This window comes from Pan troglodytes, chromosome 1 (assembly GCF_028858775.2).
Source record: "Pan troglodytes isolate AG18354 chromosome 1, NHGRI_mPanTro3-v2.0_pri, whole genome shotgun sequence".
NCBI classification, from domain to species: Eukaryota; Metazoa; Chordata; class Mammalia; order Primates; family Hominidae; genus Pan; species Pan troglodytes.
In genome coordinates, this window is record NC_072398.2 from 77,548,585 (window position 1) to 77,566,141 (window position 17,557).

Below are 17,557 nucleotides of genomic sequence, written 5' to 3' on the forward strand. Positions count from 1 at the left end.
TCCCACTAACTTGGCTCCTTTACTTTTCAAAATAGGTACTCAAACCACAAAATGTCAGGGTTGCTAATAAGATTTTGAATGATGAGAAGCCAAAATGATATTGAGACAAAAGACAAATAGGTATTGTACATTCTTGACATACAGGTACACAATTCTGAAATTCAAGAACTAAGAAATTTTGCAGTAAATTCACTGGCAGCAAAACTTACATGAGCTAACAAAATGCTACTCACAGTCTTAACTCATATATTTGCCACAGGCATTAATTTGGGCAGTGTGGCTGGTATGTTATGATATAGGGTAGATGCACAACTATTTTACCTTTCTAAATAAATGACCTCTGAAAATTTGGTTCCAAAGGTTATAGGCAATTAAATGAATAATTTACCTTGATTCATTCTGTGTATTTAAATGAACTAATATAAATTACAATAGATACTTCTGTAGGCCAGGAATCCAAAATCTACTGGTTCGTGATATTTGTGTTCATTAGCTTTCCAAGATAATTTAAAATCAACTCAACTTTGCCTTGGGGCAAATAAGGTGTCCCTAGCATACAATATGTTGTTAAAGTAAAGATGGTCTTGAGGAAGTAGTGGTTGCCATTCCAAGACAGCTGAATAGGAACAGCTCCAGTCTGCAGCTCCCAGTGTGACTGACGCAGAAGACGGGTGATTTCTGCATTTCCAAATGAGATACCTGGTTCATCTCACTGGGACTGGTTGGACAGTGGGTGCAGCCCACGGAGGGTGAGCCAAAGCAGGGCAGGGCATTGCCTCACCCAGGAAGCACAAGGGGTGGGGGGATTTCTCTTTCCTAGCCAAGGGAAGACATGACAGACTGTACCTGGAAAATTGAGACTCCCGCCCTAATACTGCACTTTTCCAACGGTCTTAGCAAACGGCACACCAGGAGATTATATCCCGCGCCTGGCTCGGTGGGTCCCACGCCCATAGAGCCTTGCTCACTGCTAGCGCAGCAGTCCGAGACCAAACTGCAAGGTGGCAGCCTGGCTGGGGGAGTGGCGTCCACCATTGCTGAGGCTTGAGTAGGTAAACAAAGCAACCGGGAAGCTTGAACTGCGGGGAGCCCACCGCAGTTCAATGAGGCCTGCCTGTCTCTGTAGACTCTGTATGCTCTGGGGGCAGGGCATAGCTGAACAAAAGGCAGCAGAAACTTCTGCAAACTTAAAAGTCCCTGTCTGACTGCTCTGAAGAGGGCAGTGGTTCTCCCAGCACAGTGTTTGAGCTCTGAGAACAGACAGACTGCCTCCTCAAGTGGGTCCCTGGCCCTGTGTAGCCTAACTGGGAGACATCTCCCAGTAGGCGCTGACTGACACCTCATACAGACAGATGCCCCTCTGAGATGAAGCTTCCAGAGGAAGGATCAGGCAGCAATATTTGCTGTTCTGCAGCCTCTGCTGGTGATACCCAGGCAGTGGACCTCCAGCAAATTCCAACAGACCTGCAGCTGAGGGACCTGGCTGTTAGAAGGAAAACTAACAAACAGAAAGGAATAGCATCAACATCAACAAAAAGGACATCCACACCAAAACCCCATCTGTAGGTCACCATCATCAAAGACCAAAGGTAAATAAAACCACAAAGCTGGGGAGAAACCAGAGCAGAAAAGCTGAAAATTCTAAAAACCAGAGCAACTCTTCTCCTCCAAATGACCGCAGCTCCTCGCCAGCAACGGAACAAAGCTAGACAGAGAATGACTTTGACAAGTTGATAGAAGTAGGCTTCAGAAGGTTGGTAATAACAAACTTCTCTGAGCTAAAGGAGGACGTTCGAACCCATCACAAGGAAACTAAAAACCTTGAAAAAAGATTAGACGAATGGCTAACTAGAATAAACAGTGTAAAAAAGACCTTAAATGACCTGATGGAGCTGAAAACCATGTCACGAGAGCTACGTGACACATGCTCAAGCTTCAGTAGCCGATTCAATCAAGTGGAAGAAAGTGTATCAGTGACTGAAGATCAAATAAATGAAATGAAGCGAGAAGAGAAGTTTAGAGAAAAAAGAGTAAAAAGAAACGAACAAAGCCTCCAAGAAATATGGGACTATGTGAAAAGACCAAATCTACATCTGATTGGTGTACCTGAAAGTGACGGGGAGAATGGAACCAAGTTGGAAAACATTCTTCCGGATATTATCCAGGAGAACTTCCCCAACCTAGCAAGGCAGGCTAACATTCAAATTCAGGAAACACGGAGAACACCACAAAGATACTCCTCGAGAAGAGTAACCCCAAGACACATAATTGTCAGATTCACCAAGGTTGAAATGAAGGAAAAAATATTAAGCTCAGCCAGAGAGAAAGGTCGGGTTACCCTCAAAGGGAAGCCCATCAGACTAACAGCTGATCTCTCGGCAGAAACTCTATAAGCCAGAAGAGAGTGGGGGCCAATATTCAACATTCTTAAAGAAAAGAATTTTCAACCCAGAATTTCATATGCAGCCAAACTAAGCTTCGTAAGTGAAGGAGAAATAAAATCCTTTACAGACAAGCAAATGCTGAGAGATTTTGTCAACACCAGGCCTGCCTTACAAGAGCTCCTGACACTAAACATGGAAAGCAAGAACCAGTACTAGTCACTGCAAAAACATGCCAAATTGTAAAGACCATCAATGCTAGGAAGAAACTGCATCAATTAACGGGCAAAACAACCAGCTAACATCATAATGACAGGATCAAATTCACACATAACAATATTAACCTTAAATGTAAATGGGCTAAATGCCCCAATTAAAAGACACAGACTGGCAAATTGGATAAAGAGTCAAGACTCATCAATGTGCTGTATTCAGGAGACCCATCTCATGTGCAGAGACAGAGATAGGCTCAAAACAAAGGGATGGAGGAAGATCTACTAAGCAAATGGAAAACAAAAAAAGCAGGGGTTGCAATCCTAGTCTCTGATAAAACAGACTTTAAACCAACAAAGATCAAAAGAGACAAAGAAGACCATTACATAATGGTAAAGGGATCAATTCAACAAGAAGAGCTAACTATCCTAAATATATATGCACCCAATACAGGAGCATATATATTCATTTAAGCAAGTCCTTAGAGACCTACAAAGAGACTTAGACTCCCACACAATACTAATGGGAGACTTTAACACCCCATTGTCAATATTAGACAGATCAACGAGACAGAAGGTTAACAAGGATATCCAGGACTTGAACTCAGCTCTGCAACAAGCAGAACTAATAGACATCTACAGAACTCTCCACCCCAAATTAACAGAATATACATTCTTCTCACTATCACATCACACTTATTCCAAAACTGACCAAATAGTTGGAAGTAAGCACTCCTCACCAAATGTAAAAGAACAGAAATCACAACAAACTGTCTCTCAGACCACAGTGCAATCAAATTAGAACTCAGGATTAAGAAACTCACTCAAAACCACACAACTACATGGAAACTGAACAACCTGCTCCTAAATGACTACTGGATAAATAACAAAATGAAGGTAGAAATAAAGATGTTCTTTGAAACCAAAGAGAACAAAGACACAACATACCAGAATCTCTGGGACACACTTAAAACAGTGTGTAGAGGGAAATTTATAGCACTAAGTGCCCAAAAGAGAAAGCAGGAAAGATCTGAAATTGATACCCTAACATCACAATTAAAACAACTAGAGAAGCAAGAGCAAACACATTCAAAAGCTAGCAGAAGGCAAGAAATAACTAAGATCAGAGCAGAACTGAAGGAGATAGAGACACAAAGAAACCCTTCAAAAAAAAAAAATCTATGAATCTAGGAGCTGGTTTTTTGAAAAGATCAATAAAATTGACAGACCGCTAGCAAGACTAATAAAGAAGAGAGAAGAATCAAATAGACGCAATAAAAAATGATAAAGGGGATATCACCACCAATCCCACGGAAATACAAACTTACCATTGGAGAATACTTTAAACACCTCTACGCAAATAAACTGGAAAATCTAGAAGAAATGGATAAATTCCTCGACACACACACCCTCCCAAGACTAAACCAGGAAGAAGTGGAATCCCTGAATAGACCAGTAACAGGTTCTGAAATTGAGGCAATAATTAACAGCCTACCAACCAAAAAAAGTCCAGGGCCAGACAGATTCAGAGCTGAATTCTACCAGAGGTACAAAGAGGAGCCGGTACCATTCCTTCTGAAACGGTTCCAATCAACAGAAAAAGAGGGAATCCTCCCTAACTCATTTTATGAGGCCAGCATCATCCTGATACCAAAACCTGGCAGACACAACGAAAATAGAGAATTTTAGACCAATATCCCTGATGAACATTGATGCAAAAATCCTCAATAAAATACTGGTCAACCAAATCCAGCAGCACATCAAAAAGCTTATCCACCAAGATCAACTTGGCTTCATCCCTAGGATGCAAGGCTGATTCAACATATGCAAATCAATAAACATTATCCATCACATAAACAGAACCAAAGACAAAAACCACATGATTATCTCAATAGATGCAGAAAAGGCCTTTGACTAAATTCAACAGCACTTCATACTAAAAACTCTCAATAAACTAGGTATCAATGGAACGTGTCTCAAAATAATAAGAGCTACTTATGACAAACCCACAGCCAATATCACACTGAATGGGCAAAAACTGGAAGCATTCTCTTTGAAAACTGGCACAAGACAGGGATGCCCTCTCTCAACACTCCTATTCAGCATAGTGTTGGAAGGTCTGGCTAGGGCAATCAGGGAAGAGAAAGAAATAAAGGATATTCAATTAGGAAAAGAGGAAGTCAAATTGTCCCTGTTTGCAGATGACATGACTGTATATTTAGAAAACCCCATCGTCTCAGCCCAAAATCTCCTTAAGCTGATAAACAACTTCAGCAAAGTCTCAGAATATAAAATCAATGTGCAAAAATCACAAGTATTCCTAGACACCAATAACAGACAAACAGAGAGCCAAATCATGAGTGAACTCCCATTCACAATTGCTTCAAAGAGAATAAAATACCTAGGAATCCAACTTACAAGGGATGTGAAGGACCTCTTCAAGAAGAACTAGAAACCACTGCTCAACAAAATAAAAGAGAACACAAACAAATGGAAGAACATTCCATGCTCATGGATAGAAAGAATCAGTATCGTAAAAATGGCCATACTGCCCAAGGTAATTTACAGATTCAATGCCATCTCCATCAAGCTACCAATGACTTTCTTCACAGAATTGGAAAAAACTACTTTAAAGTTCATATGGAACCAAAAAAAGAGCCCGCATTGCCAAGATAATCCTAAACAAAAAGAACAAAGCTGGAGGCATCACGCTACCTGACTTCAAACTACACTACAAGTCTACAGTAACCAAAACAGCATGGTACTGGTACCAAAACAGAGATACAGACCAATGGAACAGAACAGAGGCCTCAGAAATAACACCACCCATCTACAACCATCTGATTTTTGGCAAACCTGACAAAAACAAGAAATGGAGAAAGGATTCCCTATTTAATAAATGGTGCTGGGAAAACTGGCTAGCCATATGTAGAAAGCTGAAACTGGATCCCTTCCTTACACCTTATACAAAAATTAATTCAAGATGGATTAAAGACTTAAATGTTAGACCTAAAACCATAAAAACCCTAGAAGAAAACCTAGGCCATACCATTCAGGATATAGGCATGGGAAAGGACTTGGTGACTAAAATACCAAAAGCAATGGCAACAAAAGCCAAAACAGACAAAAGGGATCTAATTAAACTAAAGAGCTTCTGCACAGCAAAAGAAACTACCATCAGAGTGAACAGGCAACCTACAGAATGGGAGAAAATTTTTGCAATCTACTCATCTGACAAAGGGCTAATATCCAGAATCTACAATGAACTTAAATTTACAAGAAAAAATCAAACAACCCCATCAAAAAGTGGGCAAAGGATATGAACAGACACTTTTCAAAAGAAGACATATATGCAGCCAGCAGACACATGAAAAAATGATCATCATCACTGGTCAGAGAAATGCAAATCAAAACCACAATAAGATACCATCTCACACCAGTTAGAATGGCAATCATTAAAAAGTCAGGAAACAACAGGTGCTGGAGAGGATGTGGAGAAATAGGAACGCTTTTACACTGCTGGTGGGAGTGTAAACTAGTTCAACCATTGTGGAAGACAGTGTGGTGATTCCTCAAGGATCTAGAACTAGACATACCATTTGCCCCAGTGATCCCATTACTGGGTATATACCCAAAGGATTATAAATCATGCTACTATAAAGACACATGCACACGTATATTTATTGTGGCACTATTCACAATAGCAAAGACTTGGAACCAACCCAAATGTCCATCAATGATAGACTGGATTAAGAAAATGTGGCACATATACACCATGGAATACTATGCAGCCATAAAAAAGGATGAGTTCATGTCCTTTGCAGGGGTATGGATGAAGCTGGAAACCATCATTCTGAGCAAACTATTGCAAGGACAGAAAACCAAACACCTCATGTTCTCACTCATAGGTAGGAACTGAACAACGAGAACACTTGCACACAGGGCAGGGAACATCACACACCTGGGCCTGTTGTGGGATGGGGGGAGGGGGGGGATAGCATTAGGAGAAATACGTAGTGTAAACGATGAGTTAATGGGTGCAGCACACCAACATAGCACATGTATACATATGTAACAAACCTGCATGTTGTGCACATGTACTCTAGAACTTACAGTATTAAAAAAAAAAAAAAAAAAAAAAGATGGTCTTTGCTGTAAGTCAAAATATAAGGAGCTACAGTCCTTATATTTTATTTAAAATTTCCTTTGATTCCGGTCAAAATGATTAAAAGTTGGGAAGATGATGTCACTTTTAACACTTGAATAATGAAAACAGCCTTGACAAGTATAAAAACCTTGAACATTTGCTGATACACTTTGGGCAACAAATCTAGATAACTAGCAACAAGTTGAAACAAGATTTAAACCTGTATGACTTGTTCTTCCTTCTTTCGGCGTTCTTCATCCTGTAAACGTTTTTGTTGTTTTTTGGATACCACTTCAGTAAAACCATCATCATTCAAATTTGACTGGGGATCTTCAATTACTGTTACTTCAGGATGATCATCAATTATAACAACACCTGTGGGTGTGGGAAAGGATTTAAGATATTTTCTGTTTTTCAAATGAAAATTAATAAAAATGTTTAGTACAGTAGTACTTAAAAAAAAAAAAAACTAGCCAAAGGCCTAGTTCCTATAACTTACAGTGTATAACCTATTTCTCGCCCTATCGCATGGCCATTCATTGTAAAGATTTGAAAAGATTTCATACTCTTAAAGTTAAAAATAAAAATCCTAAAACTGGCCAGGTGCAGTGGCTCACGTCTGTAATCCCAGCACTTTTGGAGGCCGAGATGGGCATACTGCTTGAGGCCGGAAGTTTGAGACCAGCCTGGCCAACATGGCAAAACTCTGTCTCTACTAAAAATACAAAAATTAGATGTGTGTGGTGGTACACACCTGTAGTCCCAGATACTCAGGAGGCTGAAGCACAAGAATCACTTGAACCTGGGAGGTGGAAGTTGCAATGAGCTGAGACCGTGCCACTGCATTCCAGCCTGGGTGACAGAGTGCGACTCTGTCCAAAAAATCCTAAAAATACCTGTTTTGAATGATATAGGTCTTTTTTCTTTTCCTTAAGTAATATAGAAGTAATGCCTTAAAAAAGAAAAAAAATCAAAATTATCCTATGACCTAACCTCCACCTCTTAGCCTCAGATCTGTATAGTGCTTTAAAAGATCTACAAAGCATTCTACCTCATTTGCATCTAACCATTCTAAGAGGTGGCTGTTACTATTATTTCTCCTTTGCAAAAAATGAAATAAATTGGCTTAGTGCTGTGGCACATGCCTGTAGTATCAGCATAATGGGAGGCCAAAGTGGGAGGACCATTTGAGGCCAACAGTTTCACACCAGCCTGGGCAACATGGGGAGACCCTGTCTCTACTTTAAAAACAAACACATAAATAAATAAATAATGTTTTAAAAAATGAAATAAACTGATTTGTTTAAGGTAAGATGACCAGCCTAGCTGGTCTTATGACTCTTAATGTCTCTGTTTTATGTAGACCCTTGTCTACAGTGTGGAGTTGTTAAAAATAAATATATGTTATGGGCAACACAGTGAAACCCTGTCTCTACAAAAAATGCAAAAATTGGCTGGCGCATGCCTGTGGTCCCAGCTACTTGGCAGGCTGAGGTAGGAGAATCACTTCAGTTGGGGAGGTTGAGACTGCAATGAGCTGAGATCAAGCCACTGCACTCCAGCCTGGGAGAGCAAGACCCTGTCTCAATAAATAAAGAAATGAATAAGTTAATTAATTAAAATAAATGTGTAAGCTGTGTGTGAATGTAAGATGGCATAGGTGAACACATACCAGAATCATCTAAGTGATGAACAACTCAAGATCATTTTTCAACTTATTTTCCAACTAACCAATTATTTTGGCTATCTTAAAATTACCCTATATCCCAGTCAGTATGTGAAATATAAATCCATCAAATAATATTTCCAAGAAAAATTGAATTACCTCAGATGATGTAATTTTTTATTACAGGTATAATGTCTGAATAATAAGTATCAAGAAAGAGTGAAGCAATTTAAAGAAATTATTTAATTTTCAAACAATATACAATGTTTTAATTGGAAATTACATATACAATAAAAATATTTTTCTTGGAAACGATAAGTATACAATTCAGGATGGTGATAACTTGTTAGGTACAGCAACAAGGGAAGGTGATACTTGTTAGGTATGGCAACATAGGTATGATCAAGGAAGTGGTCACAGAGAAACTATCTACAAACATTTCTTCTAAAATAGTTAAAACTTAGCATTAACATACTCTGAGAGATGAAATGAAAAATGAATACTGGCTTTCACTCCTTAGAAACTGGCTGGGCATGGTGGTTCACACCTGTAATCCCAGCACTTTGGGAGGCCAAGGAAGGCGGATAACATGAGGTCAGGAGTTCCTGACTAGCCTGGCTAACATGGTAAAAAACCCTCTCTCTACTAAAAATACAAAAAATTAGCTGGGAATAGTGGTGCGCGCCTGTAGTCCCACCTATTCAGAAGGTTGAGGTAGGAGAATCGCTTGAACCTGGGAGGCAGAGGTTGCAGTGAGCCGAGATCACGCCACTGTACTCCAGCTTGGGTGACAGGGCAAGACATTACCATTATTCCATTTTTCTAATAGAAACTTGTTTTCAGCCAGGCATGGTGGCTCATGCCTTTAATCCAGCACTTTGGGAGGCCAAGGTGGGCGGATCACTTGAAGTCAGGAGTTTGAGAGCAGCCTGGCCAACATGGCGAAACCCTCTACTAAAGTCGCTACTAAAAATACAAAAAATTAGCTGGGCATGGTGGCATGTGCCTGTAATCCTAACTATTAAGGAGGCTGAGGCAGGAGAATCACTTGAACCGAGGAGGTAGAGGTTGCAGTGAGCTGAGATTACACCACCGCATTCCAGCCTGGGGGACAGAGCAAGACTGTGTCTCAAAAAAAAAAAAAAAAAAAAAAAAGAAGGGAAACTTGATTTCAAAAGAAAAAAACCCAGTTTATTCTGATTTATAAAACACTTCTACTTGTTTTTAAAATTCTTTTAAAAATCATTAACTCTGTAAAATGAAGCATATTCTCATTTCGATGAAAGGTCTAAGTCAAACATTTCAAAGGATGTCATGCACACATTACTTCAGACTGATGGAAAGACCTCATCATAATTCTAATTTCATCTCAGTTTTTCACTTACACTAAAATGTGTGTGTGTAAAGCCTATCTTATTATTTCAACTTCCTTAGTTCACCCAACTACATGTAGCATTTATGGAAAATTCGAACACTACTTTTTAGTTTCCAATGTCCTCTTCTTTTTAACATTTTAGGTTAGAGATATTACTTAAAAACAATGTTACCAGGAAAAAGAACTAAAGACGACTAACTCTTAAAGATAACTTTAATGAGTTGAAATGAATAGCTTAATTTCTATCACCACTTCAGAAATATATATAGTTTTTATCTGTTTTTACTGTCTTTTTTGTTTTGTTTTGTTTTTACAGGCATGCACCATCATGCCTGGCTAATTTTGTATTTTTAGAGACAAGGTTTCTCCATGTTGGTCAGGCTGGTCTCAAACTCCCAACCTCAGGTGATCCGCCCACCTCAGCCTCCCAAAGTGCTGGGATGACAGGCCTGAGCCACTGCCCTGGGCCTATTATGTCCTAATATAGCAATATTATGGCTGGGCGTGGTGGCTCATGCCCGTAATCCCAGCACTTTGGGAGGCCAAGGTGGGTGGATGGCTTAAGCTCAGGAGTTCCGGACCGACCTGGACAACATGGCGAAAACCCATTTCTACAAACAAAAATAATAATAATAATAATAATAATAATAATAATAATAATAATAAAAAATTAGCTGGGCATGGTGGCTCATGCTTGTAGTCCCAGCTACTCAGGAAGCTGAGGCTGGGGAATCGCTTGACGTCTGAGATGCAGATGTTGCAGTGAGCCGAGATTGCATCACTGTACACCAGCCTGGGCAACAGAGTAAGTCTCTGTCTCAAAACAAACAAACAAACAAACAAATGAAGAATTTGCATTGCTCACAAATTTCCAGGTAATGCTGATGATGTGGGGACCACACTTTGAGAACCACTGGTCAAAAAATAATGTCCATGAGCTGTGCTCAAATCAGAGCTTAATATGTACAAATAACAATTAGGCAGATGAAAGAAAAACCTCATCTATATCTCTTATACTAGAATAACTGCAACTAACCCAACTTTCCTATTACTACTATTATTACCACTATTGAGCTATCTGGTCTTAACTTAGTAAATCTCTCAATTTTATTCAGTATTTCCAGTTTCATCCAAATGAATGGCAAATAGTACATTTTACATGTACAATGTCTATACACAGATATTCCTTGTCTTTTTCTTCATCCAATATTTTCTTGTTGCTTGTATTATCCTTCATATTTGATCCTCTATTACTTCATGGCTTTCCTATTTATCCACAGTGACACTGCCTCTCGTCCTATTATTTATTCTGAATTTTGCCACATCTTAGACACCAATTTTACCAAGGACATAATTATTGAGTTTAACATTTAGTTCCTTTTGTTTTTAATAATACATCTATACCAATATAACTAAGAATCAAATTTCTGTGCTTTCTCAAATCTGGCAAAGTAGAGTGGTTACTGAATTTTCTTCCTCTTTTTTGGAAGAACAGTGCAATGCTGTTGGATTATTTTTAACAAAAATTTTATTAAGCATTCAAGGCTACGCTAAAAGCTGGAGTTATTTTAGTTTAAGTTCAATCAGTTAGTGTTTCATAATCAGCCACTATGTATACCTTGAATGTCCAAATCTTTCCTTCTTGGAAAACTTCTTTAATTGTGGCATCTACATTTTAAAATGTAACAAATAAATAAATAAATAAATAAAATGAAAGAAACCTAAGACATACTTGCATAATTGTTGAGATCAAACTGTGATAGAGCATCCACTTTCTCTTTTGGTTTTTTAGGGCCTGGTTTGGGGTCTTCTCTTTTTTTCCCAGCAGAATCTTTGGAGTTCTTTTGTCCTGTACCATTAGGTACTCCTTCCTGATGGTGTGCCGAGCTGCCATTGACGAGGTCAACCCCAGTTGTGCCTGCAGGCTGGTCATCAAATGGCCTACAAAAAAATAACTTGAGATATTACTATTTCCACCTACCCAAACAAAAGAAAAATGCTCTTATTGGCAGTTTCTAAAGTTAATTCTAAGATGAAACACTGTTGGGATAGAAAACTCTTAACTGTAACCAAACAAGCATTAGTAACTTTTGTTCAGCACAACCTTACTAAAACCGGGTTTCCCAAGAAAGTACACTAGCTCCCTAGAGTTCTTTCCAGCAATTAAATTCTAGAATTCTAATTATACCAGAAGTTCTTAGAGTCTATTTGTCTATCATATTATAAATGAGCTAATTAACGCTGTTTATAGCAGAAAATTTCTGTGATCCAAGCAAGTTCAAAGTATTCACAAATGGATGCTCTCCAAAAGTGGGCAGCATATGAAAACAAAAATTTTTAAAAAGCATTCTATATTTACAACTATGTACATTTAAAAAAATGTAATCAGATTTACACATTGATATAATTATTTTAAAAAACCTTAATATGGAAATAATTCACTTCACAAACCAAATGTATCCCCTACAGTTCTTAATAGTTCTTATTTCCTAAAAGAATAATTTCAGGTTGATTTTTTTAAATTTCCAAGTGAAAATGATCATGGGAAATGGGTTTACTAATTCATTTGCATCTTAGCCTATAGTATTACTCAAGATAAAAGCTTACCAGGTCCCTGGTCATAACCTGAAACATTTTAAGAATGAGTTCATTTCTTCTATATGGTGCTCTTATAAAAAACATTTAATTATAATCGTCACTGCCATTTCTACAGGTTCAAAGTTGTTGTTATCTATCTACGTGGCACAAAAATCTTGCTACATAGTTGAGATTTACATGGCACAAAAATCTTATCAAAATTTTCCCTGAGTATTGTTACTTAAAATTCTAATAGTTTGGTTACAGGAAATAAACTATTCTGTTTATTTTGGTTATCCTGATTCTCTTGGAATTTTAAGGGAATGTTCAAATTCCAAGTAAAAATTTCCTTTTTCTAAATTATCTGGAACAGCAAAAAGATTTTCTCTAATGCTGTGATTTGAACATATCCCTCAAAAGTTCATGTGTTGGGCCACGTGCAGTGGCTCACGCCTGTAATCCCAGCACTTTGGGAGGCCGAGGTGGGCAGATCACCTGAGGTCAGGAGTTCGAGACCAACCTGGCAAACATGGCGAAACCCTGTCTCTTCTAAAAATACAAAAATTAGCCGGGCATGGTAGCGTACGCCTGTAATCCCAGCTACTAGAGAGGCTGAGCCAGGAGAAATGCTTGAACCCAGGGGGGTGGAGGTTGCAGTGAGCAGAGATTGCGCCACTGCACTCCAGCCTGGGTGACAGAGTGAGACTCCGTCCCTCACCCACGCCCTCAATAAAAAAAAAAAGTTCATGTGTTGGAAACTTGGTCCCTAATGGCAATGCAGCAGTGGTGAGAGGTGAGAACTTTGGAAGGTGATTATGTCATGAGGGCTCTGCCCTTCTGAATGGATTGATCCTTAACAGGTTAATGAATGGGTTATCAAGGGAGTTGGTTAGTTACCATGAATGGGTCTGTTATAAAAGCCAGTTGTGCCATCTCTTGTGAGCCCCCTCACCATGTGATAAGCATGCTGCCTTGGGACTCTGCAGAGTCTCTACCAACATGAAGGCCCTCATGAGATGTCGCCCCCTCAACCTTGGACTTTGCAGCCAACAGATTTGCAAGAAATACATTTCTTTTCTTTATAAATTACCAGATCTCAGATATTTAGTTATATCAACAGAAAACAGACAAATATACCTTACGAGTATAGTAATCTGAAGTGCTAAGTATGTAAAACTAAGGAACTCAGATTAATACCATACAGTCCAAATAAATTCTTAAATTCTTATCAGCTCAGGCTGCAAACCTGGCAATTGCTCTAAAAGCAGGGCACACATAATAATGATTACTTACTATATACCAGGTATTAAGTGCATCACAAGTATCATCTTAGTATCTTCACACATTAAGTGCTATTATTTTCTCCCCATTTTACCGGTGAGGAAGCAAAGGGGAAGCAACTAGAAAGTACTAGAGCCGAGATTTGAACCTAGGCATTCTGAATCTTAACTGCTACTTTATAATGCTAACACTAAATAAATAAATCAATACTAGCTTACTATAACCAACATTTTTTTTTTTTTTGAGATGGAGTCTCGCTCCGTGGCCCAGGCTGGAATGCAGTGGCACAATCTCGGCTCACTGCAAGCTCCACTCCCAGTGGCGCCTGCCACCACACCTGGCTAATTTTTTGTATTTTTAGTAGAGGACGGGGTTTCACTGTGTTAGCCAGGATGGTCTCGATATCCTGACCTTGTGATCCGCCCACCTTGGCCTCCCAAAGTGCTGGGATTACAGGTGTGAGCCACCGCACCCGGCCCAACATCTGAATACTTAAAAAAACAGGCCAAGCAACAGGTGCAGTGGCTCACACCTGTAATCTCAGCACTTTGAGAGGCCGAGGCAGGTGGATCACGAGGTCAGGATATCGAGACCATCCTGGCTAACACAGTGAAACCCCGTCTCTACTAAAAATACAAAAAATTAACCAGGCGTGGTGGCAGGCACCTGTAGTCCCAGCTACTTGGGAGGCTGAGGCAGGAGAATGGCATGAACCCTGGAGGTGGAGCTTGCAGTGAGCCGAGATCACGCCACTGCACTCCAGCCTGAGTGACAAGGTGAGACTCCATCTCAACAACAACAACAAAAAACAGGCCAAGTTTAGCTTACTTGAGAAAAAATATTTTTTTTAAAAAATCCATTGCCATGGCAATTATGTTATTGGTGTCCTTGGTAGTAGAACAGGGATTTGTTTTCTGGGCCTCTCTCTAGAGTGACAAAGTACATGGTTATAACATTAATTTAAATCTCAGAAGACACCTGTGCAGCATTAGAGGTTTATTAGGAGAAACTGAGAAAGAAGGGAGGGCTACTCATCAGATAACTTACCAAATAAGGACACAGTACATGTCCCTCCTTAGATGTGAACATTTTCCCAAAGCTACAAGTTTCCAAGAGAACTCTTCTGGAAAATGTAACGTAGCAGGCAAAGACTCCTAAGACACCTTAACCTCTCTTCCTTAAGTACCCTTACACTTTGAGAACAGAGAATAAAGCATTTGGGAAGAACAATGTTTTTTGGTCCTTTATCTAGACTGGCTCTTTGCATAATTCAACCAAGAACTCTACTTTTAGCTTCTTTAAAGGTGCAAAAGCAACTATATTTAAAACAAAGTACTCACCCTCTCTTCCCACTTTTTGATGGTGGGCCACTTCTCCTTTCATTTCTAGGACCTGAGAAATTCCTTCCTGATTTGGGTGGACCATTGTTGCCACGTCGATTCTGACGATCTACTGGTCTCTGACTAGAAAAACTTCTCTTTGCAATTTCCCTCTTTGGAGGTAGAACATTCTCTCCAACCTTTACAACTGTTTGTGCATTCAAGTCAGCATTTTTTTTTTCATCCCTCTCTCGCCTCTCATTGAAATCACTGCTTTCAGAAGCTGTTTCCCATTCTTCATTTGCCTGATCTGAAGAGTTCTGATTAGATAAATCTGGTGTCTTATTCCCCGAAATATCCCCAAGAGTATTAACTGGTTCTTGAGCCATATTATTAACTGTGCCATTTGTGGGCACTGCTACCACCTCATTTGATTTTGAAGCAGCCTCCCTCTCTCTTAGCCGTCTAAATCGAGGTGGCTTGTCTTGCCTTGGTGGTCGAGTAGGACGCTGCCTTCGAGGCCTTTCTCTAGCTGGGTCAAATTTTCGCTCAAATTTTGGAGGTCGTTTATCTGCTGCTATAGGAATAAACTGCTCATGTCTTCTTGGCGGCTCTCCATCTTCTGGTTTAGGAACTTCCGACTGCCTTGGGTTCCACTGATTGTCCCGATAAGCTGGTCTTCGTAAAGTGGAAGGGCGTGATGGACGGCCTCCAGGATCCCTTCCACCACGCCTGAATGTTCCCCCTCTGCCTCTCCTTGTAGGCTCTCCTTTAGGAAGAAAGCCTGGTTTAGCTTTATCGTCATCCCTTACATAAGGCTTTTCTAGCAGTCTATTATCTATTCGAACATGATTATCAGGCTTGAAAGAAGAATGAGGCTTTACAGGTTTTTTGTTTTCAGGCCGTTCCTCTCTTTTGGGAAGTTTGCCTTTACTTAAACTGTCCTTGTCACTTGCACTTTCATGAATTTCACTGTCTGTGTCAGTCTCTGAACCCCGCTGTCGTCTTCTTTTGGGGACAACTTCAAAATCAGAGCTCTCACTCCGTGTTTCACTTTCTTCTCGCTGTCTGAGAGGCCCTGAGGGTATATGCTCTGCTCTTGGCTTATTGTCTCTATACTGAGGATAATCTCGAGTGTGTCCCCTACCACCCCTGCCACGCCCTCCATAAGAACCTCTATAGCTTCGACCTCTGGAGTAATATTCACCTCGGCCTCGACCTCTGTATCCTTGATCTGGAAACCAATCTCTATCTCTAGCTTCTTTCCAATAGGTCCTGGGAGGCAAAGTTGATTCTTTTTTAACTGCTAGTCTTGAATCTGGTCGAGGCCTCTCTATAACAAGGTCTTTGCTGATGACTTTCTCAGGTTGTTTTTCTTCTTTGACTACTGGTGCTGCCATAGTCTGTTGGTTTACAGTCTTAACTGCAGGCTCTACCTGAACAGTACTCACAGGTTCCAGAGGCTTCTCAGTATCCTGAGATGGTTTTTGAGCCAAAGTTGCAGTTTCTGTTGAAGGAAATTTCTCTGCTTCTGGTTGAATTGGTGGTGGAACTGACTGTGGCTGAATTGGTGCTGGTGGCTGAGGTGGTGGTGGGGGAGGAGGAAGATCCTTCTTTTCCGTCTTTTCAGGCTTTACAACTACTTTTTCAGTGACCTTTTCGGCCTTTTCTCCTTCTTTCTCCTTCCTCTGTTCCCGTTCCTCTTTCATATCTCGAAGTACAGGTTTTTTAATGGGACCTGATCTTCTCACAGGTCTATCATTAACTTCTTCCCTTCTGTTAGAGCTTGGTCGTGGGCCCCAACGAGTTTCTGATTTAGATTTATATACTTTTTCAGGTTTTGGTCCTTCAGAAGATCGTATAAAGCCTTCCTTTTTTGGTTTCTCCTCTGGCCTTTCTATTGGTTCTTTTGAATCAATGCATCTGCTGGTTACTTTAGGAATGCCTGCAGATGGTTCACTTCTCTGCTCGTCTGGTTTTTGCGTATGGTTAGATCCATGGGAAACACTTCTTTTCCGGGAAGGCTGACTTTCTACAGCTGAAATCCGCTCCTCTTGAGGAGCGGATAAGGTCTTTTGATCAGGTGCTTCAAAACAAGCAGACTGATTATTTGCATCAGTATGGTGAGGTCTAACATCTTCCACAGATCTGCTTAAAAACTTTTGTACTTCTGCCTCACTTGATTCTCTGACAAAGTCTGCCTTTGGGTGAGCCTCTAATTGATTATGTTCTACAGAATAAGCAGCAGTAATCCGTTCCTGGTCCAACGCAGCTTCAGACCTATGATGATAAGAATTCAAAGGTATAATCAACAAAGCAATCTTTCCCATGTGTAAGTATATAGCAAAATAATCCCTCTAAAACAGAAAGCAATGACTCTTAACCATAATGAGAATCTTTCTCTCGCTATATAAAAAGTTTAGAGGAGAATTACTCACAATAGCCAAGAGGTGGAAACAGCCTAAATATCCAATAGCTGAATGGATAAAGAAAATGTGGTATACACATACAATAGAATATTATTCAGGGATAAAAAAGAAGGAAATAGTGTCATATGCTACAACATGGATAAACCCTGAGGACATTATGCTTAAGTGAA

The 17,557-nt window shown here is 39.8% G+C and overlaps 1 protein-coding gene across 23 annotated transcripts in view; it reads right to left on the bottom strand.

Moving 5' to 3' along the window:
• Positions 1 to 17,557, bottom strand: part of PRRC2C (proline rich coiled-coil 2C) — a 108,168-nt gene that overhangs the window by 36,451 nt on the left and 54,160 nt on the right. For all 23 annotated transcript variants that reach the window (XM_063795373.1, XM_016932438.4, XM_016932395.4 and 20 more), the window contains 3 exons: positions 14,980 to 17,238; positions 11,514 to 11,722; positions 6,961 to 7,115 (listed from right to left, as the gene is read on the bottom strand). In XM_063795373.1, the coding sequence (XP_063651443.1) occupies positions 6,961 to 7,115; positions 11,514 to 11,722; positions 14,980 to 17,238 (2,623 nt within the window). The remainder of the gene's footprint in view (positions 1 to 6,960; positions 7,116 to 11,513; positions 11,723 to 14,979; positions 17,239 to 17,557) is intronic.